At 43.8% G+C, this 25,544-nt stretch overlaps 2 protein-coding genes across 7 annotated transcripts in view; one reads left to right on the plus strand and one right to left on the minus strand.

Moving 5' to 3' along the window:
- TTPAL (alpha tocopherol transfer protein like) overlaps positions 1-4,227 on the plus strand; it is a 38,886-nt gene extending 34,659 nt beyond the window's left edge. For all 5 annotated transcript variants that reach the window (XM_047744926.1, XM_047744928.1, XM_047744927.1 and 2 more), the window contains one exon: positions 1-4,227. In XM_047744926.1, the coding sequence (XP_047600882.1) occupies positions 1-279 (279 nt within the window). In that variant the 3' untranslated portion in view covers positions 280-4,227.
- SERINC3 (serine incorporator 3) overlaps positions 3,496-25,544 on the minus strand; it is a 25,118-nt gene continuing 3,069 nt past the window's right edge. The window contains exons 2-11 of one of the 2 annotated variants that reach the window (XM_047744921.1): positions 22,118-22,279; positions 21,302-21,495; positions 19,505-19,584; positions 18,712-18,849; positions 15,650-15,819; positions 13,897-13,987; positions 12,885-13,065; positions 10,261-10,488; positions 9,295-9,453; positions 3,496-6,464 (exon numbers count right to left, since the gene is read on the minus strand). In XM_047744921.1, coding sequence (XP_047600877.1) covers positions 9,315-9,453; positions 10,261-10,488; positions 12,885-13,065; positions 13,897-13,987; positions 15,650-15,819; positions 18,712-18,849; positions 19,505-19,584; positions 21,302-21,495; positions 22,118-22,279 — 1,383 coding nt within the window. In that variant the 3' untranslated portion in view covers positions 3,496-6,464; positions 9,295-9,314. Of the gene's footprint in view, positions 6,465-8,938; positions 9,454-10,260; positions 10,489-12,884; positions 13,066-13,896; positions 13,988-15,649; positions 15,820-18,711; positions 18,850-19,504; positions 19,585-21,301; positions 21,496-22,117; positions 22,280-25,544 lie in introns of those variants that run through there. The other variant, XM_047744920.1, reaches the window with a different exon arrangement.

Here is a 25,544-nt window from a genome sequence, read left to right on the forward strand (position 1 = left end):
TTTTTCCTCCATGGGTCTGACCTGAACTCTCTCCACACAAGCCTTCCCAGAAGCATTCTCCCCAAGGAGTATGGGGGCACAGCCGGAGAGCTGGACATCAGCGCCTGGAATGCAGTGCTGCTGGCCTCGGAGGAGGACTTCGTGAGGGAGTTCTGCCAGCCAGTCTCTGTGTGCGACAGCATCCTGGGCCAGGCCCTCCCGCCTGAGGGGCTGACCTCGGACGCGCAGTGTGATGATTCCCTGCGGGCCGTGAAGTCCCAGCTCTACTCCTGCTATTAGCCAGTCCCTGTGAGTGCCACCCTCTTGAAATCCTTTCCTTTTTCTTTGGAGAGGTGCAAGGAGAATTTGAGGTGCCGTGGAGTCTGTCTTGCTCCTTGTAATTAAATTAAAGCCTGTAGAGTCTGAGGGTGAGCCCTGGGGTAAGCCTTTGGTGACTTGAATTAATCCATGGAAGACACGGAAGATGTCCCCAGTGATTCCCAAACCTTTGGAATCCCAGTTTGCAGCCACTAACCTGGAAGTGTATCTGGTTCTTGGAGATCTTGGAACAAGAGAAATCAGGATCAAATCACTTTGGTCCCCCATTCCGGGAGAAAACCACCTGACTGGCCGGTCAGCACACTCCTGTGAAAGAACCTGGCTGTGCCTACAGGATGGCCACACAGGGGACTTCAGGAGTTCGTGTCTTTCATCTGAACCCTAACGACAGACTTGGGTTGCTCACCAGGAAGTTTCTAGTTGGAGGCCCAGACCCCAGCTGCCACACTGGGTTTGGAAAGCACCTTAATCTACTCATGGGAGCATCAGGACATAAGCAGCACCTCCTGATCAAATTTGGGAGCCAGAGGCGTCAGACAACCTCTGGGATTTATTGACTGACTCTTGCAATAGAAATGGAAGTTTTCCCAAACCCACAAAGCCTTAGCCCTGGTTCTCAGTACAATCATACAGGATCCTAGAGGGATGTGATTCTACTTAACCTAAAACGCTAGACGCCAGGCCCGAGCTGAAAGAATTCTGGCCCAAGAATGAAGAGACCAGGGCTCCAGCCTCACAAGTGTGGACTGTAGACAAAACCTGGACCTCTGTGGGCCTCACCCTTCTCATCTGTAAAATGAAGCTGGATGAAATGATGCCTAGGGCCTTGGCTGACGTTCTGGGATTTGGTTTAGTCATTGAATGCTAGGCATTTGTTTTCTGCCTAGATGGCTCTCAAATGGCTCTCAAAGAGGCAAGGGGTTGGGTCCGCTTTTTTGTGGTACACCTGGGCCTTTCCAAGAGGCATGTGTCACCATCTGGCCCTGCCTTTAAGGAAAGTGTATGTATATTCTTGGGACCTGGCGATAACCAACTTCTTTTTGTAGGGAGGGTTAAACTGGAAAAGGGCAGGTGAGATGACCTAGGTTTGTGGGAATTCCTTCTATCCCTGAGGCTCTGGCCGTACACTGGAAACCTGGCAGCAGGGAATGGCTAATTACTTGGGATTCTTAGATTTTGGTCTCTGGAAACGAATGCAAGTGCGTGCTATCGCCAGATCATTCTGGGGCCCCCGACCTCCCAGACACACTTGCATTTCTCTCTCTCTGGTACGGGTGGACAGACTCGTCTAGCCAGCGAGACCGAATGTTAGCTCTGCGTTTCAGCACCTCAGACCCTTCCTGTCAGAACTTCAGCCTTAGCCCAACCATCGAACTAGGTGGTTCTTCTGGTGGCTTTTGACCTATTTCCTTTCATATTAATTCCTTAAAAATTCATGCATTTCTGAAACCAGCAGGCAAGGGGACCATCTGTGAGGAGGAGGGCAGTGCTCTGAAAGCCAAAGGCCCGTCTACTGTGGATAAGCTCGTCATCTTCATACGCTGTTTAAAATGCCTGGAGAAGGTGGAAATGACTCACCCCATCAGTGCCAAGTCCAGGGAATGCTCTGCCCTGTGGGTACCAACCCTGGATCCTCTAGGGGCCACGCCGAGTTGGAAGTGCCAGCATGCAGGCCCCTGGCAGCCCTCAGTTCCATCTGCCAGGAACAGCGTGACCGGCTCTGCTGAAAAGATCTTGACAGCGCCAGCAGGATGGCTCAAGCAGAAGGTTTAGAACCCAACTGCTTGGATGTGGGAAGTGGTTAGAGGTGTTCTCAGACCTCAGAGAGGAAGGAGAGATTCCCCACCACCCCCAAGCTAGACAGAGGGAGAGAGGGACTGGTCAGCCCCACCAAGTTTCCCGTTTACAGGCTGCACTGCGTTCCTGGCCCGTGTGGCCCATGTCCCTTGACTTGAAAAGCTTGCGTGTGTGTAAGCTCACCTAGACAAGGATCTCCAAGACCGGGACGTTGCCCGTTTCCTAGGGTCTTCCAGGTGGCCCAGGGAGCGGTTTCATTCAGCTTCTGAGTCAGAGCCAAGATCTGTTTGCCTTCTGCAGCTGCTGGGCTTGGTTTTGGTTCCAGAGGGAGATCAAATAGTTTGGACACCTCAGGAGGATTGGACCAGGCTGTGAAAGCAGGAGCTCCCTGGGTGAAAATCAAGGCGGTTTCTGTGCGGCTTTACCAGGTGTCTGTGTAGAGCCGCCCCAGCAGGGTGGTGGGATGATGAAGCGAGCACACGAGGAGCCTGGCTCGGGAGCGGGGGTACACCAGTGGGGCAAACAAGTGAGCATCGGGAGAACCGCGAGTGTTTTCCTTCAGGGAGAAGGTCTGGCCCATTTCATGAACACCTGAAAAGTGACTTTTCCCTAAATTAATGGTACCGTGGAACAGGAAAGGGAAAGGAGTCAACCAGGAGACCGGAGCTCTGGCTTTACACGCTGTGTGGCCTTGAATAAGCCACTGACCACCCCTGAATCACATGCTAAAGGGATCCCCACTCTGAGCTCCGAACCCTCTGTTTTAGGCATCATTTGGCTTTACTGCCACAAGGACATTGTACTCTACCTTTTAGAGGCCTGTTTCTCCCCCGCTTCCCCCAATCTGGGTTATTTTATAGGCGATGTAGGTCTGATTCAATTGCTCCCAAGTGAATCTGTAAGCTTAGGTAATATGGGGGTTTTCTCCCTCTTCTCTTGTACAGAATCTGGGACATTGTGCCTCTTCCTGGAATCCTGTTCTACCTTCACGGGGACAGGCCGGAAGAAATGTACAGAAACGTCTGTGCAACCCTGGCTTCCTCTCCCGAGCTTACTTGCTTTGGGCAGAAGTGGCTTTAGCTTCATCTCGCTTTCACAAGGACCCACTTGTCTCTAGAGGTTTACAGACACTTCGGCTTGTACGATACTACATTTTTGCCGAACTTGAGAAGACAATGAGAGGTATTTTCCCCAAATTCCTATGAGACACTGAGCCGTTCTGAATTCTCCCAGTGGGCAGTTTCTTTAAATGCCACTGGATTCTCAGATCAGTCATGGGATTACTTTTCCACTTGGGCAGGCAAAAGCTGTGGCATTATTATAATACTTCATTGTAAAGTTTTTAGCTTTTAAGATTTACCTTTGAAGCCTTTTCTTTCATCGAGGCAGTGAAGTGTTAGCAGAGGTCACGGTGCAAGTGTGGCTGTTCTGGGGCTCTGTGGAGACACCAAACAGAAGCATCTCAACTGTTCGGGAGGGTAGTCCATCCGGTGATGTCTGTCAGTATTGGGGCCTATTAACTTTGTAAATCTAAAGTAAATTCCTTTCTGCTTTCCCGACTCAGAATTGGTTTGCTCGAAATGCCAAGTGACAGGAATCGTCAGTCAGAGATTCCTTAACAGCTTGTGCCACAGGGAGGCCCCGTGAGACTCACGGAAGGAGATGCTGTTGATGAACTGTTTGCCATTTCTCGACTTCTCCTGAGGCCTCGCTGGGCGGCTCACTTAGTTGGGCAGGTCAGCCGCTGTCGGGGATTGTGGCTGTGCCTCCATCTCTTGGCACATCACGTGGTAACCTGGTACGGGGAGGAAATGCCTGAAGCCACTGGGGGCCAGGAGCCTCTGATCCCACTCTGACGGGGCAGGGGGTGGGGCGGGAGTCGAGCTCACTTTCTCAGCAGACTGGGGCACCATTTCAGCCACTGGTCACATTCCTCGCTTCAGACTGAAACTCAGTTTAGCTCTGAGTATACAGACACGTGGTGGTGGATTCATCTAACTTCAGTGTTTGACCAAAAGTTTATTTTTCTAGTGCATTTTCTAAGTCAAAGTGGTGAAAACATGTAATTTTAGTATGCATGACTGGGTCTTAATAAAAATCCCTGTAAGGTTATGTGTGGAGTCCTTTTGTGACAATGACAGTTTGGATCAAGGTTCTGAAGTTTTATTATTCACGGTACATGAAGGCCCGGGTAGAGCGTCACTCCAGGTCAGGCAGGGAGAGGCCCTGCGGCAACACCGTGCACCTGTCGCCTGGGCTGGCCGCCTCTGAGGACCACACACCATTAGAAGATGCCAGCGTATACAAAGAACAGCAACAGCAAAGGGGTAGTCTGACAGCTCTACACAGTGGTAGAGATGACAGGCACATTTTTCAGTTCTTAAGGCCCAGCTGTCCCTTCTAGACTGGTCTAGAAGCCTTCACAGTGAACAACTCCCAGGGGCGTTTAAGGGCTAGGCGTCCGTTATGTTAGGTGCTTCATGTAGAGAACCTCGTTTCATCTTAAATGGCATTACTACCCCCTGCAGGGGAAATGAGATCTGGAGAAGCTCAGCAGCTCGCCCAAGGTCACGTGCAGAGCTGGGCTCCAAAGCCAAGTGGTCAGTCAGACTCTAGCCCGACTTCTCCTGATGGTTAGAGCCAGGCTGTTTGCCTTTAACTGTCATTCACCCTCCAACAGACCACAGAAAGAAAGAAGGGAAGAATTTTTTTTTTTTTTATAGGGCAACAGTCTAAAAATTAGATCGTTTCCTAGCTTCGTATAAAATATAAAGCAGAGGTTCTTAACCTCTGAGAACATTTTATTCTGGAAACACTTACAAGGAAACCAGACTCCCGGGGGGATGACTGGGTCTGGCTTGATCCGCTCCGGTCCCACACATGCTTAGCTGTTCCTCTACCTGCTCCCTGCTGGTTTCTGTACAGGAGCGTGTGGTCTTCCCATAGGAGGCACAAGCTAGGCGCCATGGTGGGTCTGGCGTGTTGGTGGTGGGTCAGCTGAGAAGGTCTCATGCAGGACGTCCATACACTTACCGCTGACCTCTGACGATGTGGCAGGTAAGTCCTTACACTGCGACACTCCAGCTCTTCAGCTCAGCCTTCCCGAGGAAGCTGCAGCCCTAAACTCAGTCCATTTCCACATCTGGGAAAACGGACTACTGGCTCCGACCAGCGCAGCAGAGTCACAAGGATCAGCAAATGCTTTTGTTTACAAGCCGTGGGAGGTATTTCCCATGTTATGAGTCCACGCTCTCTGGTCTGTTTTCTGAAACACCTGTTTTCCTCAATGCCCTCTCCTCACACGGCACTGGGCCAGCACGCCTGTACCTGATGCAGCACATGTGTCCTGCCACTGCATTCGAAGATGGTGAGGAAGAAAATCCTTTACGGTTGCCACTTTTCTGGAAACACACCGTTTTAACCAAATATTCCACCTCTTACCTAATAAGGTGCCAGCCATTAGATAAAGTGACCTAGTCGTTACTGCCTTCAGGGGGATTGCTTATCCTCCCTCGTTGCTGAGGGGTAGTCTGACAGCTCGTGCCTATAACCTTATGCCAAGAGACAATGGAGTCTAACTGAAAAAGGAACTCTCAAGGCCTGGTTTATTTCTCTGTTTTGCCTCTTACTAAGTAACTACAGGCAAGTTCCTGACTCCTCTAAGCTTTAGTCTGATCTGTCAAAGGGGGAGAAGCTGCCCCACCTTCTGGGGCGTGGACAGCGTCTAGGCACAGCTGGGCACACGCACTGTCTCATGTTGCTATTCTTCACCTGAGGAGGTCGCGTGCAGCTCAGGTCACTCAGCAGTGATTAGGACGCCACTGGGAAGGCTGCCTGATTTGGGCTCCTAGGTAACCGGATGGACAGAACAACAAGAAAGGATAAAAGAAAGGAGCAGCAGCTCTCATTGATAAGCCTGGTGCCCATCATCAATTTGTAGAGCTTGAACCATGACTCACGTAACAACACTCTCACTTGGATGCATAAAAAGGAAAAGGACTTGTAATGGACAAAAACACGTGCTGGTGTACAGCTTTGTCCAGAACATCAATAGCAGCGATAAACAGGTCCACGGCCATTCTTTGGCAGGATCCTTGATGGATAAGAGAAGCTTTTATTTCCCAACCAAGTACTTTACAAGACCAGTCTAGAGAGTAAACATCTGGCAGGGGCCACATGGGCCTACAAGCCTTCTCCCAGCTGGCTCCAACCAGGTAAACGTAGCAGCCACTGCTGTTGCCTCTGATGAATTCCTAGACCGTATCACTAACCTCAAAGCCAGGCTGTCAATCTGCAATCCTGAGGGACAGACAGGCCCATTCCTGGTGATGAAACACCAGATGACTTATCTGGAATGAGAGGACACCACAAGGTCTGATGAGTCAAGATACTCTCCTGGTCGACCTGCTGATGTTACCTGTCTATACTCATGAGTAATTCAGCACTCCTGAGTATGGTTCCCTTGAGTCTTGAGTAATCCTGGGTTTCCTAGCAACAGACCAACTTAACTTAGAATACAGTCCAGCAAACAGGGATACTGTCCCCTAATTTTCAAAGAAATTTTGTTATTTCAAATTAATATCAAAAGTTATCATGAGAAAAAAATACTTTATTGGACTTTGTTACACTTATTTTACAGTTTAGTATTGCTTTATTTTGCATTACGTAAGGTAGGGGATGGAAAACCCTCATTGTTTCTGAAGTTTACGGCCTTTAAAGGTCTTAATCTGGCTACCCTGCCATTAAGGAAAGTGGCGGGGGGGGGGGGGTATCTGCTTTACCCTGGCAAAGTAAGGGGCTAAGCCTCTCCTATTTGCACCACGCCCCACCTCCCCTGCAACTTCATCTCTGTACCCTGACATAAAGCACTGGTTTAAAACAGGTGGTTCCAATGATTCGTATCAAGCCCTGCTTCCCTACCCCACCCACCTCCATCCCAACTGAGACTGTCCCCTCTGTGTCCCATCTCTTTAATTCTGTATGAACACCTCAAATCTAGCCTCCATCTGACTGTGGCTGGACATCTCTGACCTTTATGAATACTGTCTAGTGTCATTTTAACCCACAGTGAGATTAGCAGCTGCCACCAGAGTGTTTAAAATGGGTTAAGCACTTTGCAAAGTAACTTAACTCTTTAAACAATAACATGTACTAGGTACTAACTTTTATTCAAACAAGGCAAACACTGAGGCTCAGACAGATGGTCACACAGTCATTTGCCCAAGATCATAAGGCATAGTATGTACTCAATAAATATTAGCCGACCAGTTAACAGACAGAAAAAGCAATGCTGGCTACAAACCGAGTTCTGGCTTCCAAGACCATGTTCTCAGCCATTCTTAAGGGACCAACTCCATCCTTCTGGCACAATGTGTTTCTGTCTCTCACCATATAAACGGAAGCCCCGTCAACTCAGGTGATTAAACATCACTCAGGAATTGGCCTCTCCTCTACAGCTAATCAATTGCCAGTTTTTAAATTTTAATTACTAAGTAGCTCTCAGCTGTCAGTTTCTCCCCATCCTCACTTCCACTTCTCTGTTTGAAGCGGGGTATGGCCTGCCCTGGTCTCCTCTCTCAAAGCCCTCTCTCCGTGTCTGCTGCAGTGACTGAAGACCATGTGTTCACGTCACCATCAATATGCTCCCTACTGCTCTCAACTAAGGTTCAAACTCTTCGCGGTTTGCAAAGCCCTTCATGACCCGGTCCTGCCCTCTTCTCCCTATTCCAGCTTTCCTGAACAAGTCTGCATCCCCTTCCTTTAACGTGAAGTTCTGTCTACTCTATAGCAATGCCAGCACTCTGCCCCATTTCTCTCTCAGAAAACTCCTAACAATTTCTGGCCTCTAATTCCACTTTTTCCAGGAAGCCTACCAGGACAACCCCCCCAGCCCAACCCCAGGCAACTCTCCTTTAAGTTCTCAGCAATTCCTCAATCCCAGCACTCACCACACCAGGCTGTACACCAGTCCGCTCATCTTCACCCTCCTCTAAACTCTAAGTCCAAGATGGCAGAGCTGGTATCTTGTGTTTAATGTTGGAGCCCTGAACCTGACAGCACCGGGTGCAGAGCAGACACTCAATAAATGTGTGCTCAGAGAACGAACTGTTCTAGTCGACATCCTTGTGGGCTACCCTCTCTTGACAAAGTTTCCTGACAGCGCCTGCCTTGTGTTTCATATATGCAAGTGTCTTCCCCAGGCAAGGTATTAGGCGTACAATTTTTGGACGAGTTCAAGACTTTACTTACTAGCCAGACCTCAAGTATTAGAAGAGACAGGCACATTCTGCTCGATCCCTGGTAAACCTGACTGCCCATGAATGTCTAAAAATCAGAGAACGGCTGCTAACTCATAAGAGCTGTAAAAGAAAGGGGCTTAAAAGCTTAAGTCTCTGTTTTAATCAAATACCTTTATAGTGCAAATATAATAAATTCACATGCATTTTACTTTTACATACTCATAACAGGAGAATGACATAAACCAAAGTGGCACTGTTTTCCCAAGTGACTTTTCATTTTCGCCAAACCTACAAAAGCGCTTATGGAGACGGACACTTCTGGCAAAGCTGGACTGCGCGGCATCGCTGCTGTAGTGTCCAACACTGGACGGACGAACTCAAGCTGTAGAAGCAGTAGCCCGATCAGCCTCCCTGCTCTTCTGGGGAAGGAGCCAGTGGCACGCAACCCGCCCCTCCCCCCCATCCCATACTCCGATGCTACACTTCATGGGGGATGAAGGACTGAACACACTGTTTGCTTGCATCACACAAGTAAAGACTTTCACAGAGGAAACCTGTCATAGAAATGGTGGGGGTTTTTTTGTTTTTGTTTTTTGCTTTTTAAGGAGACTGCAATAGAAATATATTAACGATTGGCTTCAAATATCCAACATTTCTCTTACATTTTAAATCAAAGTTGTAGGATCCTACAGATCTTAATAAAGAAGTCTCTTCACAGCACAGCTGTAGTTCACTTTAAAACGCAAAATGTTCCCTTTGCGCTATATCCTTACAAATAAACGTAATATACATATAAATGAAAAGTTCAGATCCTGCATCAAGCATTACTTAACCTTGCTCTCTGATATAAACTTGGATACAGTCAAAATTTGCAAAGTGTTCACTTAATATTTTAGTTGAAGCAAAAGTAAAACAGGTAAGGGCTTTCAGCAAAGCAGACCTTTATGAATTCTCAGAGGTTCAGCTGAAGTCACGATTGGTGAGGACGAGTGGAGCCACAAGGGTCCAGACATAGAGGAGGAGGCAGACCCAGCTGGAGCTGATCTTGACCCACACAGCTGGCCACTTGCTGGTCATGCTCTGGAACTCGGCATCAGGGCTAAGCAAGCAGAAGATGGTCAGGTAAGAGCCTGTTGGCAGCATCCAGTAGCACCCCCCAGCGAAAGCAAAGAAAGTTGGCTAACACTACACTCTAGTAAGGTTCTAGAAGGAACTTATGAAAGCTGCTATTATTAGTTTTCATGTGCAGGGGATTCTGCCTCTCAAAAAGCTTTTATCTTACCAGCACGAAGAACTCTTTGCTGAGCAAAGCTCTTCAGGAATACCTAGCTGTTCTAGGTATTGGCAAAAGTCTAGATTGAAATGACGTCCCTGAAACTTTCCTTATCACATCATTACTGTGACCAGAATACTCCATATGGCCATCTCTAGACACAAGGGAAAATTCGGGAACAAAAATGGGTCAGACTGCTTTATGTTATGATTTTCTCTCTTAAGTAACTCAAGTCTAGAAGAATTCTCCATGATTCGTACTCTAAGAATTTCAACTAGGGACCTCTGGGTGGCTCAGTCAGTTAAGCATCTGCCTTCAGCTCAGGTCATGATCTCAGGGTCTTGGGGTCAAGTCCCGCACTGGGCTCCTTGCTCGGCGGGGAGCCTGCTTCCCCTGCTTGTTCTCCTTCTCCTCTGGCAAATAAATAAGTAACATGAATTCCAACTGGATTTTAAATCCAAAAGGAGAGAAAGTCAAAAGTATTTCAGAAAAGAGTCCGCACTGAACACAACTTCACTCTATGGGTAAATGAAGGGGATTCTGAGGTCAAGCAATGGAGGTAGATTTTACAGGCAGCCCACGGGGGGGCAGGGTGTCAAGTGGTCTTCCATCTGGTTTGTCCATGCCTCCTACCTGTACCAGCTGGTCAGGGTCATCATGATGTACAAGGAAGCCAGGCAGAGCATGAAGTGGAATAAGAAGTAGCTGTACTGCACTCCTTCCTTCTCGTTGTCCACAACCCGCCGAGGCTGTCCGTCTTCTTCATCGCTGCCGCCACTGACAGCTGTATCACGGAGGATCACGCTGTCACTTCCTGACAAAGTCAGCTTGCTTACTTGGCTGTTGTTGGAAGTACGGATGCTGGAAAGTGATCCGAGAGAAGATGGATCAGCAAGGGGCCATGAGATGAATCGCTACTATTGGCCTATATACATGCAGGTTGTTTCTGAACTGCCCCTATCTGGGGACTGAAGGCCTTCTGAAGGGCTCTGCTTAAAGTTCTCAACTGTTGCTTGTCATCACAAGACAGAGAGCACTCTCATCGGTTACCATTTAATGGCTAACTGCTTAGGAGTTTCATCGTGCTCTCCATGTCTGCTTCCGTGACTTCACAAGTCTCTTCTATGCTTGGAATGGACCACCCACCAGCCTCCTCCCAGTGAGCCTCATTCTTCAATTCTCTATGTGCTATGTCTTCTAGAAAGCCTTCCCTGGCATCGAGTCATCACTACACTGGGTTAAAGTCCCACAGCTCCTTCTGCTCCCCTCTGCCATACTTAGCATTCCTGTCTTTCTTGCTAGTCCTAGAGCTCAACAATGACCGTAGTCATCTATGCATTTCTAGCACATAGCAGATGCTCACTACAAGTTAAAATGACTGAATAAAGAAAGTAAATACAACTAAAGAACCACATAATCATCTCAACAGACACAGAAAAATCACCTGACCAAAATCTAATACCTTTTCCTGATAAAAACACTCGACCTAGGAACAGAAGAGAACCTCTTCAAACTGATAAAGGGCATCTATGAAAAACCCACAGGTGACATCACATTTAATAATGAAAGACTAGGGCACCTGGGTGGCTCAGCAGGTTAAAGCCTTTGCCTTCAGCTCAGGTCATGATCCCAGGGTCCTGGGATCGAGCCCCCACATCAGGCTCTCTGCTCAGTGGGGAGCCTGCTTTCCCTTCTCTCTCTCTGCCTGCCTCTCTGCCTACTTGTGATCTCCCTGTCAAATAAATAAATATTTTTTTAAAATAGTGAAAGACTAAAAGCTTTCCCCCTGAGATCAAGAATAAGACAAATAGCCCACTGTCACCATTTCTACTCAATATTGTACTGGAGGTTCAAGGCAGAGCAATTAGGCAAGGAAAAGAAAAAAGACATCCAGATTGGAAAAGACGTAAAATGATCTCTATTTGCAAATAACCAGACCTTATACATGGAAAATCTTAAGGAATATACACACTATTAGAATCAATAAATGAGGGGCGCCTGGGTGGCTCAGTGGGTTAAGCCGCTGCCTTCGGCTCAGGTCATGATCCCAGGTCCTGGGTTCAAGCCCCACATCGGGCTTTCTGCTCAGCAGGGAGCCTGCTTCCTCCTCTCTCTCTGCCTGCCTCTCTGCCTACTTGTGATTTCTCTCTGTCAAATAAATAAATAAAATCTTTAAAAAAAAGAAAAAAGAATCAATAAATGATCTTCCAGAATACAAGATCAATATACAAAAATTCCACGTCTATATGGTAACTGCAAAACCTAAAAGATAAATTAAGAAAACAATCTCACTTATAACTATCAAAAACAACACTTAGAAATTTAACAAGACATGTTTGAGACTTGTACACTAGTAACTACATTACCACTGAAGGAAACTGAAGACCAAATGAAACATCCCATGTTATGAACTAGCCTTAATAGTGTTGAGATAGTAATGCCCAAAAGATGAACAGATTCAATGCAATCCTTACCAAATCTCAATTACACTGACAAGCAAAACCCAAAATTTACACAGAAATGCAAGGGACTTGGAATAACCATAACAATCTTGAAAAAGAACAAATCTCGATGCCTCATACTTTCTGATTTCAAACCTTACTACAAGGCCACCGTAATCAAAACAGTGTGGTACTGGCATAGGGATACCTATACAGATCAATGACATGGAGTTAGGAGTCCAGAAATAAACCATTACATTTAGGTTCAACTGATTTTTGACAGGGATACCAGACAAAGCAATGGGGGAAAGAATATTCTTTTCAACAAAAGGTGCTGTGACAACTAGATATCCACACTACAACGGAATGGAGTTGTACCCATACTCCAAGCCATATACAAAAAAATAAAAAGACAGCCCAATTTAAAAATAGGCAAAAGATTTAAATAGACATCACTTCAAGACACACAAATGGCTAACAAGCACATGATAAGAATGCTCAACATCGGGCCCCTGGGTGGCTCAGTGGGTTAAGCCGCTGCCTTTGGCTCGGGTCATGATCTCGGGGTCCTGGGATCAAGCCCCTTATTGGGCTCTCTGCTCAGCAGGAAGCCTGTTCCCCCTACCCCCCCGCCTGCCTCTCTGCCTACTTGTGATCTGTCAAATAAATAAATTAAAAATAAATCAATTAATTAATAATAATAATGAGTTAAGTTCTTTTTCTCAATCCCTCACACTGCTTTCTGAAAGCAAAATTGCTTCTTTGCTCTATGTTTAACCTTCATGAGAATCTTGTCCCAAGTACTTTTTAACTTACCTAGAATACAAAAGGCAGAGAACAAAGCCTGTCAGCCCAATGAACGTCTCTGCATCTACAAAATGCCCACTCTTTGCGGGTGGAGCAGGGGTAGGGACCACAGCAGTTGAATTCCCAGGAGCCAAGGTTGGCGCAGTCATGCGCGTGACGATGCTCCACAGGCCAGGGTTGCAGGAACGATCTGAAAGTGGGATATTTTTTACTGTCCTTAGTTAGAACTCCTCTTGTTCCGAGAAAGGATGTGAGGGAAGGGTTCACACATCATTCAGTCATGATATAAAACATGGGGATGCCATACTTAGAAGAATCTGGAAACTCAGCAACTAGTTACACGTATTTGTGCGGCAATCAGTGACATAGTTTAAGGAAAAAACAAAAGACACGACAACAAAGTACTTGCCAAATTCATGAATGTCAATCCTGATTTTACTGATCTTGAAGTTTAACTGGCAAATCTTTTTGGGTCTGTAGTTGTACAAAGGCTTTAACCATAGGGAAATTTTCCCTAGTTTTGTTTTTACAGTTAGAGAGTACAACAACACTAAGTGAGTCATCGTTGGAGGATCTGGAATAACCATTTTCCTTTAAAACAAGTCTGTAGAATACCATACTGAGTGAGACACAATGCAGTAATTATAAAGAAATCTTTCAGCCATTTCCTCTAGAGCCTGTAACACCAAAGTGAAATTCAATTACAACAATGCCACAAAGGGCCAAAACAATGTTGCCTTGTCCAATTCTTAACTAGTTTGACTTAGTCCAGGGAAAAGCCTAGACTGTATAAAGACTGCGGTCCTTTAGGCTGTCAGCTATGAAGAGCTACGGACAGACATGGAGAATAAAACTTGAAACGCGAGTATCTGCACCATACGATGAGCACCGTACATTTAAGTGAAGCCTTTTGTGTGTTCTCCTACTTGCCATTTGTTCTACCTCCAGTGTTTGCACCTGCCGGAAGAGTGATTTCCTACTTTCTCTCAATCAAGTGCATGTACTACTGACATTCCCTTACCGGGTTCATTGGTCATGGCTGACCAGGTAAGGTACATGGTGTAGAGGGTGATGACAGAGGACTGCAGGAGACCAGACTGAGGCCTGTGTTCCTGTGGAATCAAAAAGAAAACAATGCCATGGGAACTGCAAGGCTGACTTTCTAAAACCCAGAGGACGTCCCTGGCCTCTCCCCAACACCACCCCCCGCCCCGCCCCAAGATATGAACAACTGAGAACCTTCTGATTCTAATTGACAGTTGAAAGAGGATAAGTAATCTTTCAATCTGAGTTAACCTGAAAAAGAACCAAGAAAGAGGACTGTGTACTAGTGGTTCTTGAGGCATTTGACAGCCCTGGAATTCCCAAGTATCCCGCAGAGGCTGATTCACTTGTCCCTACTAGTTGTAGAAGCAAAGCTCCACAGCAGTGCTAATCAGCTGAGTGACCATCATCTCTCTGGAACTTCAGTTTTCTCATTTTTGAAAGGAGAGGTGTTCTACATTCTTTTCATATTTCTCATCTAAAACTTCATGAACTGGGGCACCTGGGTGGCTCAGTCGTTAAGCATCTGCTTTTGGCTCAGGTCATGATCCCAGGGTCCTGGGATCAAGCCCCACATCAGGATCCCTGCTCAGTGGGGAGTCTGCTTCTCCCTTTCTCTCTGCCCCTCCCCCAGCTCATGCCCACTTGCACTCTCTCTCAAATAAATCTTTTTCTTTTTTAAGATTTTATTTATTGGGGCGCCTGGGTGGCTCAGTGGGTTAAGCCGCTGCCTTCGGCTCAGGTCATGATCCCAGCATCCTGGGATCAAGCCCCGCATCGGGCTCTCTGCTCAGCGGGGATCCTGCTTCCTCCTCTCTCTCTGCCTGCCTCTGCCTGCTTGTGATCTCTGTCTGTCAAATAAATAAATAAAATCTTTAAAAAAAAAAAAAAGATTTTATTTATTTATTTGACAGACAGAGAACACAAGTAGGCAGAGAGGCAGACAGAGAGAGAGGGGGAAGCAGGCTCCCCGCTGAGCAGAGAGCCCGATGCGGGGTTCGATCCCAGGATGCTGGGATCATGACCTGAGCCGAAGGCAGAGGCTTTAACCCACTGAGCCACCCAGGTGCCTCTCAAATAAGTAAAATCTTAAAAAAAAAACCTCCATGAATTTTTTAAATATGGTATTTAAATGATGAAACTCACATGCATGAGTTTTGTTTTTTAATATTAAAAGCAATGATTTTTTTTTTAAAGCAGTGATTTTCTAATTTAATCCCCCTAAAACAGCTTAGCTCATGATTCGTAAGAATCATTCTCCTAACATAAACTATTTTATAAGAGCTATAAAATTCTCAGGTTACCCAGGGTTTTGTTTGTTTTTTTTAATGATAGGGAAATTATTCACTTAATCACGATACAGGTGCTCAATGGCACATTTTACAGTTAATAAATTAGAATTATGAAGAACTTATAATATGGGAAAATGTTTAAGTAGATAAACATAAACTCACATAAAAGATTACATCAGCTTAAGTCTGGCAATAATTAAAAATTTTTCACAGGAGGATGTGGCTCAGTTGGTTAAGCGTCTGCCTTCAGCTCAGGTCATGATCCCAGGGTCCTGGGATCGAGTCCCACATCAGGCTCCCTGCTCAGCGGGGAGTCTGTTTCTCCATCTGCCTCTGCACCTCTCCCTTGCTGTACTCTCTCTCTCTTATGTTCTCTCTCAAATGAACAAATACTAAAAAAATTTTTTTTTTCACGGAGGATAAAGCAGAAAACGATACCTGAATTTTTGGATGGATCGATATAATAGAAACCACAAAGCAAAGGATCAAATTAATACTGATGAAGAACTTGTTCTCTGCGCAGCCATCCGGTCTGGTGTAGTAAGTGTAGAGTAAGCCGGCAAAGACGACGGACAGAATGTAGCAGATGCTGGTGACAGACAGCAAAGCTGGAAGGAGGGAAACCCACAGGAATGCTCACAACTGTAACAAACTTTTCAAATGAAGACCAATTTTCTTCTACTCCATATAAAAATAGAGACATTATTTTACTGTTACGGTGGTCAACATTTTACAAGGAAGTTACAGAAGACCCAAGGATGACATTTCAGACAGCGCTAGAGGTGGCCTGGTGCTCAATTCAAGCAAGTGGACTTACTTTCTGGATTATCTACCTTGATTCCATGGGCTGAAAAACAAGCTAGAGTAAATTCGGCTAAATAATGTGCATTATAAGCTTTTCTTAGGAACTTGCAAAACTTGTAGGCCCTCAAACTGGCCCAGTTCCAGCAAGCTAAATGCGAGGGATGGTGTCAGCAGATAACGACAGACAGCCATCTTTTGTGTCATTAGCCTTCTGTAGCCACGGGCTGCATAAGCCCGCTTCCTGTCCCGGTGAGACCACCTCACTGTGGGAGAGTGGCGTATTTGCTATTTTCAAAAATAATATTCCTTTCTGTTCACATGGATAGGCAACAATTAGCTATGTAACTCTGAAGATTAGAAAACATGGAAGAGTAACCGTATACTCAGACCAACTGTAGCAATGATGAGCTCGATTAACCTGTACTTAATTCAAGGCACAATTATAAGAAAAGCAGTTTCTACTTATAACCTCCATGGTTGCATATTTAAAATTAAATGATGTATATGATGTTGGTATAAAATGGTATTGTATGTCAAAGTACTAGTACAGTTCTTAATGTTTTTCCATATGAATATGCAAGATTTCTCTACTTTTTAGTTACTTCAAAGGAGGACAAATCTACAACTCATTATTAAATTCTTCTAAAGTTGAATGATTCAAGTGAATTATAAAAAAGGAAATAAACAGATTAAAAAAATAAATTTTTATGAGTCAGAAATGGGGAGGTGTTTCAGGATTTCCAACTTGTCACAATAAAACAATTTCTTAAATCTCATGCTAAAATAAAGAGTCATTATACATAACTGAAGTGACCAACAAAATAGGGCAATGGTTAAATAACTTAGGGTATACCACACCATGGAACCCCATGAAACTGTATACCATTAAGTGAGTTAACATGTATCTGTACTCACAGATATGTTAGAAAATACTCATCATATAGTTGATGAGAAGCGCGAGTGATGGAACAATGTATTATATGAACCTATTTACATCTAAGTAACAAAAACATGCATATGTGCATAAATTATACATAAAGATGTATTCATGGTTACATCTGGAGAGGAAGGTGGGTTGCAAGTGGGTGGAAATCTGCATGTTTTATTTTTTATTATTTTTATCTGTGTTTATGGTGAACACAGTATTCATTTTTGGGGTTTTTTTGGCTTTGCTTTTGTTATTTTTTATTTTTTTAGTTTAAAAATTTTTTTTTTGCTTTAGTTATTTTTTATTTTTTTTTTTAAGATTTTATTTATTTATTTGACAGAGAGAGATCACAAGTAGACGGAGAGGCAGGCAGAGAGAGAGAGAGAGGGAAGCAGGCACCCTGCTGAGCAGAGAGCCCGATGCGGGACTCGATCCCAGGACCCTGAGATCATGACCTGAGCCGAAGGCAGTGGCTTAATCCACTGAGCCACCCAGGTGCCCCGCTTTAGTTATTTTTTAAAAAGCAAGCTAGATAAATAACAAAAAAAGAAAACCGGACAGTTTGATAATGTGTACTAAAAGCCTTTAAAATATCCATACCCTTCCACTCTTCTACTTTTAGAAATTTATTCTAAGGGAAAAAGCAGAAATGTGCTCAGAGACATATTATTAGGTATTTACTGCCACATATTCAAAGGCTCCTTCTAGGTTTTAAAAAAAGTCAAACTATAACGTATCCAAATGTATAACACATATAAAAAATTAATAAGATAAAGTATTCAGGGGCGCCTGGGTGGCTCAGTGGGTTAAGCCTCTGCCTTCAGCTCAAGTCGTGATCTCAGAGTCCTGGGATTGAGCCCAGCCCCGGGCTCTCTGCTTGGCAGGGAGCCTGCTTCCCCCCCCTTCCCCGCCTACTTGTGATCTCTGTCAAATAAATAAATAAATAAGTATCTTAAAAGAAAAAAAAGATACAAGTATACATCTTCTTCAATGACTTTTTTTCTATACATAGAAGATACATATGCAAGAGAAAAGACTGGAAAGATACAGACTAGCATGTTTAACAGTAAGTATTAATTACCACAGAGTTGGGTAACGGGGAATTTGTTGTCTTCTGTGATTTTTGGCCGTTCAAGTTCTTGACACAAGAGGAGCTATCACGTTTAAAATGCGTGGGGTGCAGCGGCGAGGAATTTCAACAACTATTGCTTTTTCTAAATGAGGTATGGCTGGGTCATCGCCCCTAATAAGTAGAGGATTCCAAATTCCCTCCCCATTATTACCAGCTATAAATCCTGTATTTCCACCCTAGAAATGTTAAGTGCCCCTTTTCCACCAGAAAGCTTTTATAAGGAGTGTGGGCCATACTCTGAAGAAAGCAGTAAGGACTGTTCACTTCTATCTGCTTGAGGGAGGTGGGCAGATGTCCTGAATGTATAATGCACCTGAGTTCCCTGTCCGTGGAAACACAGAAATCAAAACCAGAACTACATCACTAACACATTTTTCTCTTATCTGAACACATTTAGTTATGTTACAAATCGCAAAATAAATGAATTGAGAGAAGCCAATGATTTCTACAATCTGTGCTTCCCCCTTCTGGTAATGCATATAATTCAGAATTGACTCAACTGGGAGACTACAGTTTTTAGAAAGTCAGCTCTAATTTGGAAGTTTACACACTTAAATCAATGGAGATGTTTACTGTACATCCTGCTTAAGATAGCATAATGCAGTATGGCTTTTACAGGTGAGTTCAGATACCTACCAGCATACCAGCACCTTGGATTTCCTTCTTCCATTCGATTTACCCATGACTCATTGCAAGAGTGAGCGAAGTCGACCAGCAGAACTAGCTGGATGAGGATGAACAAAAAGGCCCCGGCCATGCCCACGATGAACCAAGCTAGAACCCAAGAGAACAAAGTTATTTTTACCATAAGAGTAACATTTCAGATGTTATTACCCAATTTTAAAACAATTTCCATTCAATTAAGAGAGAGGTGGTAAAGACATATTTTGTCTCCAGCAGTACAGCAACATTATTCCAAACTCAAAGGCATCCTCTGAGAAGTCTGGTTGGGCTTCAGACCTTTTAAAGCTTGTTTACCTTGTGCCCAGGGTAGCCTGGGAGCTGACATTCCAAATGGTACAATAAGCCTTTCCCTCCACAAGGGAATAAAAAAATTACAGTGGAAATCCACAAATGTCACTTGATATTATGGTAAAAAAAAGTGTATTAAGACAGGGATAGTAGAACACATATGAGTTACAGGTCCCCATGTTGACAAGCTCTCGGATTAACTTAGTACTGCCAAGTGAGGAGGTAAACTATTAAAATATTGGCAACACATGGTTCCAAAACAGCTAAAAAAAAATGGGCTGAATGCCTCCTGGGTTTAATCAAGTAATTACTCCCTTAATATTAGTATGAAGTCGTATAATTGAACACCACCTCATTTAATTGCCAGTTCTGCAAAACCAGTAAAGAAAATGTAGCTTCAACACCATCATTTGTAGACTGTGTGTATGTAATTAGCCTTCTTAGTAGTGAGCCATACCTGTGGTGAAATGGCCCCCAGGGATGTAGAAAGAGCCAACCATGATACCAACAATGGCAGCAATTTTGAAGAACCAAAACCTATTAAAATATAAAAGTACATTTATGAAATGTTAATTTTTGCCCTTATACTGAGAAAAGTTAATTTCCGAAATGCAAAAATAAGGACTCAGTAGCACTCCCACCCACCATGACTGTCTGGGCTTATTTCTTCATTTGACATGAAACTGCTCCACTCAATCTTTCACACAATTTAAGGACAAATATTAGCCCAAAGAACAAATAATTCATAGACATAATAAGAGAAAAACATATAACTAGGAATTTCCCTACATTTAGCGATTAAAGATAGGAATTTTTCTACAATTCTGGAGTATTCTAAACGAACGTTAGCTACATATACAGTAATTAACTACTGGGTCTAGGGAAAAGTTATCACCTAATCCTTCTTTCTCAACATAGGACAAAGTGCCTTGTGCCCACAATCACACAGTTCCTCACTGGCGAAGCTAGGACCAAACCCGGCTTTCAGTCCATGATCTTTTTTTTTTTTTTTAAATTTTTTAATTTTTTTTTTAAATTAACATAGTATTATTAGCCCCAGGGGTACAGGTCTGTGAATCACCAGGTTTACACACTTCACAGCACTCACCATAGTACATACCTTCCCCACAGCACATACCTTCCCTCTTTTTTTTTTTTTTTTAAGATTTTTATTTATTTATTTGACAGACAGAGAGATCACAAGCAGACAGAGAGGCAGGCAGAGAGAGTGGAGGAAGCAGGCTCCCCACTGAGCAGAGCCCCCAACCCCCCCATGTGGAGCTTGATCCCAGGAACCTGGGATCAAGACCTGAGCAGAAGGCAGAGGCTTTAACCCACTGAGCCACCCAGGCGCCCCTTTCAGTCCATGACCTTTAAAGACTGCCTTTTATGGCAGAGTGGAAAGAATCAGGTTTTGGAGCTGGACAAACCTGAGTTTCAATCCCAACTCTAACTCTCACTGGCTCAGAGATCTCAGGCATTTTATTTGACCTTTCTCAAATTTAGCTACTGCATCTATAAAAAGAGGATTATAATATGTATAAAGTGTACAAAACTCCCTTCAGTCTTCAAGTAAGAATTATGTGTCAAAGGGGAACTGGGGGCAGTCAGGAATGGGAAACGAAAGATTTATAAATCCATGGCCCAAATATAACTAGTTTATCTTTCTGTACACTGTTTAATAAATCAGATACATTTTTATCTTTTAACAATAAAAAGTATACATGTTTGTGTGTATGCAGTGCCTAGCACAATCCTTGAACTGTTTCACAGGTGTCTGATAAAGATCTAGGAACTTGAACAAAGTATTTTAAAAAAGGACAAGGGCACCTGGGTGGCTCAGTGGGTTAAGCCTCTGCCTTCGGCTCAGGTCATGATCTCAGGGTCCTGGGATCGAGCCCTGCATTGGGCTCTCTGCTCAGCAGGGAACCTACTTCCCCCGGCTCTCTGCCTGCCTCTCTGCCTACTTGTGATTTCTCTGTCAAATAAATAAATAAAATCTTTTAAAAAAATAATAAAAATAAAAATAAAATTAAAAAAAGAACAAGACTCTCCTTTTCCCCTTCAGCCCCTCTGTGCTACAGAACTCCAACTGAAAATGACACTCGAACAACCTCCCATGTACAATGGGTCAGAAATCTATGTGAGGCACTGATTCAAATACTCTGTTTCCATAAGGATGGCAACATTAACTGCTCAAGGGGAGGATCTACACCATAATCTAACAAGTAAATAATAAAATCAATGTACATACCCATTGTGTACAGCTGCTCTGGGATCTTTACTTGTTTTTACTTTTAACATGAGCAGAGAGAAGACAAAGAAAAAGATGGCCAAGGCAAAATTGATCCGATACACAGCTTTATAACCAACCAGAACATCACAATCTTTATCCACTTTTCTATCAGCCACATTGATTTTAAATCCCCCTTCACAGAATCCAGGTATCTGGAAAAAGCAATTTCAGTGTTACGGGAATATCCACATTTAGATAAATATTATATCCCATCGTAAGAAAGCCTGAATTTATACAACTGACTACTTCAACAAGAGCGAGACTGTCCTGAGGGACTTTTCTCTTTGCCTTCCAATTCGCTTACAATCTTGTCACCAAAAAGTATTAACAATTTGCATTTTGCAAATAAAAATGAAGTGTTCTCGTCTTTGCTTTTCTTACTGATGTGGTTATTTCCCATTCTGCATGAATTTTCATGCTACAACTGGTTCCTTCCACAGGTGTAAGGCTAGTCTAGGTCAAATGTTTAAATCTGAAACATACATGGGAAGATAATATTTTCCTGCCATTCTGTGAATATCTTTCTCTCAGTTGTTAGAATAGAACCTGAACATGTTCTTTCTGAGTACCCTCATTTTTGGAAAAGGACTAAAACTTTCATATTCTATGTCTTGACCATACCCAAAAGTAATGTCAAAACCGAACAATTACAACGAACTTGATTGAGATTTACAATGGTAAAGAAATAAGAATGTCAATCACAACCGAAACTGTGCAAAATACAAAAATAATACAAATAACAGGCACCTTAAGTCTACTGTTACTTCTACTTACCTTCTTCAGCTGTGATTCCATCCCTTCTGTCAGCATGATACAGGATACAGCAGCGCCCAGGAAGAGAATGAAAGCATAGATGAGGCGCGTCACTGTGGAATTCTTACTATTGGGGCAGCAGCTACACAGCAGACATGATGCACCGCTGCAAAGGCAGGGAACCTGTAAAAAGCACACCACAGCCATTTGAGACCTCTTTCAGGGGACTCCTTCATATCATAAGGGTCACAGAGTAGAAGATGAGGCAAACCAGGCTTTGATGGCTTTAAATGAGAGAGTTGTGGCTGGGAGGAAGTGGCTAAAAGCGTGGGTGCTGGGGGCACGTGGGTAGCTCAGTCAATCAAGTGTCTGACTCTTGATCCTGGCTCAGGTCTTGATCTCACAGTCATGAGTTCAAAAAAAAAGGATGGGTTTTGGAGTCAATATTATTTCTGTCATTCTAACTCAGCAAGTTACATAAGCTAAGCTAATTTCTCCATCTGCAAAATAGACTGAATAACAGAATCTTCCTCCCTCAGACACTGCTGTACAGAACAGTGCCTAAAACATACGAGGAGCCTGATAAATGTTACTTATACAGTGAGCATATTTTATTTAAAAACAACATAAAAATCTACCTCCACTTGCTATTTAAGTAATCCTAGTTACCAAATCTGGTATTATAGCACCAAGTAACACTACATGGAAACCCTTATATACAATGATAACAAGAGCCATTCAGCTCAATTTAAGAGTAATCTGGAGATTCCTCAAAAAATTTAAACACAGGGACACCTGGGTGGCTCAGTTGGTTAAGCAGCTGCCTTCGGCTCAGGTCATGATTCCAGCGTCCTGGGATAGAGTCCCGCATCGGGCTCCTTGCTCAGCAGGAGCCTGCTTCTCCCTCTGCCTCTGCCTGCCATTCTGTCTGCCTGTGCTTGCTCTCTCTCCCTCTCTCTCTGACAAATAAATAAAATCTTTAAAAAAAAAAAAAATTGGGGGCGCCTGGGTGGCTCAGTGGGTTAAGCCACTGCCTTCGGCTCAGGTCATGATCCCAGGGTCCTGGGATCGAGTCCCGCATCGGGCTCTCTGCTCAGCAGGGAGCCTGCTTCCCTCTCTCTCTCTCTGCCTGCCTCTGTCTACTGTGATCTCTCTCTGTCAAATAAATAAATAAAATCTTTAAAAAAAAAAAATTTAAACACAGAATCCACCATTGGACCCAACAACTCCTCCCCTAAACACACACCCAAAAGAACTGAAACAGGTATTCAAACAAAAGCTCATACATCAATGTTCAACGCAGCACTATTTATAGTTGCCAGAAGGCAGAAATAACCCAAATGCCCACCAAGTGACAAATGGATACACAAAATGTGATACAGCCATATACTGGAATATTACTTGGTCATGAAAATGAATGAAGTACTAATACATGGTACAACATGGGTCAACCTAGAAAACAACATGCTAAGTGAAAGAAACCAGACCCAAAGATCACATGTTGTATTTCACTTATATGAAATACCCAGAATAAGTAAATTCAGAGGCAGAAAGCATTAGCAGCTTCCAAAAGTTGGAGGAGGAGGGACATGGGATGGAGAGTGACTGCTTAATGGGAATCAGGCTTCTCTCTGGGGTGATGAAAATGTTCTGGAACTACACTGATGTGATGACATCAACAACAGTGTTAACACTGTGAATGTCCTAAATGTCATTGAATTATACACTTAAAAATGGTTAATTTTACCTCAACTGAAAAAAAAAAATAACCTGGATATCTGGTGAGCATTTCAAATAACGGCATAATCTTGAGTCGTTTTATGTAGGCTTAATTAGGAAAGTGCTCAAATTGCTTTTAAAGATGACATTAAGTCACATTGCAAAGTCAGGTGAAGTCAGAATCATCAGCAGAAGCAGATGTAAATAATGGGGGATGCTGGTCTCACAGTACGGTCCCAGTCTTTACTTTTTATAGATGGTACCTTGGGGGACTTCATCATGGTTCCCTGTGATTTGGAACAAGATGCTAAGGTCAGGGGCGCCTGGGTGGCTCAGTGGATTGAGCCGCTGCCTTCGGCTCAGGTCATGATCTCAGTGTCTTGGGATCGAGCCCCACGTCGGGCTCTTTGCTCAGTGGGGAGCCTGCTTCTCTCTCTCTCTCTCTCTGTCTGACTCTCTGCCTACTTGTGATCTCTCTCTCTCTGTCAAATAAATAAATAAATAAAATCTTTAAAAAAAAAAAAAAAAAGATGCTAAGGTCATCTTAGCTTCAAAGCCCAGTCTGCTCATCTGTAAAAATGGGCATAACACCACCTACCTGAACAGTTACTATACAAAGAATGAACTAATGTCAGGAACAGACAACACCTGGCATGCTGCCTGGAATAGCAGGGGCTCAATATATCATGGTAGCCATTAACATCTGTAACCGCAAGAGCCATCGGAAATTGATCATCCAGTTTCAGTCTTCGATTCTTAACTACAATCTGGACCAAAAGACCATAATAGAGGTCTATAGCTGGCTGCAGACAGAAACAGGTTTTACAGCCAAAAACAGTGACACTGGGGCACCTGGGTGGCTCAGTGGGTTAAGCCTCTGCCTTCAGCTCAGGTCATGATCTCAGGGTCCTGGGACTGAGCCCCGCATCAGGCTGTCTGCTCGGTGGGGAGCCTGCTTCCCCTCTCTTTCTGCCTGCCTCTCTGCCTACTTGTGATCTCTCTGTGTCAGATAAATAAATAAAATCTTAAAAAAAAAAAAAAGCAATGACATTAATTGCTTTACATTTATTTTGTCTGCATTCTCATACTCTTAACTCTATTTCTTTTCTGGCCTATCAAATAATCTCACAATAACTGCTTACTGTTTCTTATGGGTTGAACTCTGTCCTCTCCCCACCTCCCCACACACAAATTCATATGTTTAAGTCCTGATCCCAAGTACCCTAGAGTGTGACCTTATTTGGAAATAGAGTCATTGCAGATGTAATTAGCTAAAATGATGTTATACCGGAGAAGAGTAGGCACCTAATTAAATATAACTGGTGTCATAAAAAGGAGAAAATTGGGTATAGACATGCAGCACAGGGAGAACACCAAGTGAGGACCAAGGCAGAGATCTGCAAGCCAAGGAATATCAAACCACTAGGAACTGGGGAAGAAGCATGGAACAGATTCTGCCTCATCACGCTGAGGATGAGGGTGTCACCCTGCTGGCATCTTAATCTTGGACTTCCAGCCTCCAGAAACAGAGAGACAACACACTTCTGTTGCTTGAGCCACCACCTAGTTTGTGGCTTTTTTTGTTTTTTTTTTTTTTAAATCTAGCCCTAGCAAATGAATATACCCATTTATTTGTTTGTACATATCATGAAAATCTAAGTGCGTTTTGGAGGGACTACGTACTGTTTTATCTCTTGAGCCTTTACAGTAGCTACTTAATCTGTGGACC

Source organism: Lutra lutra, chromosome 9 (assembly GCF_902655055.1).
Source record: "Lutra lutra chromosome 9, mLutLut1.2, whole genome shotgun sequence".
Classification (NCBI taxonomy): Eukaryota; Metazoa; Chordata; class Mammalia; order Carnivora; family Mustelidae; genus Lutra; species Lutra lutra.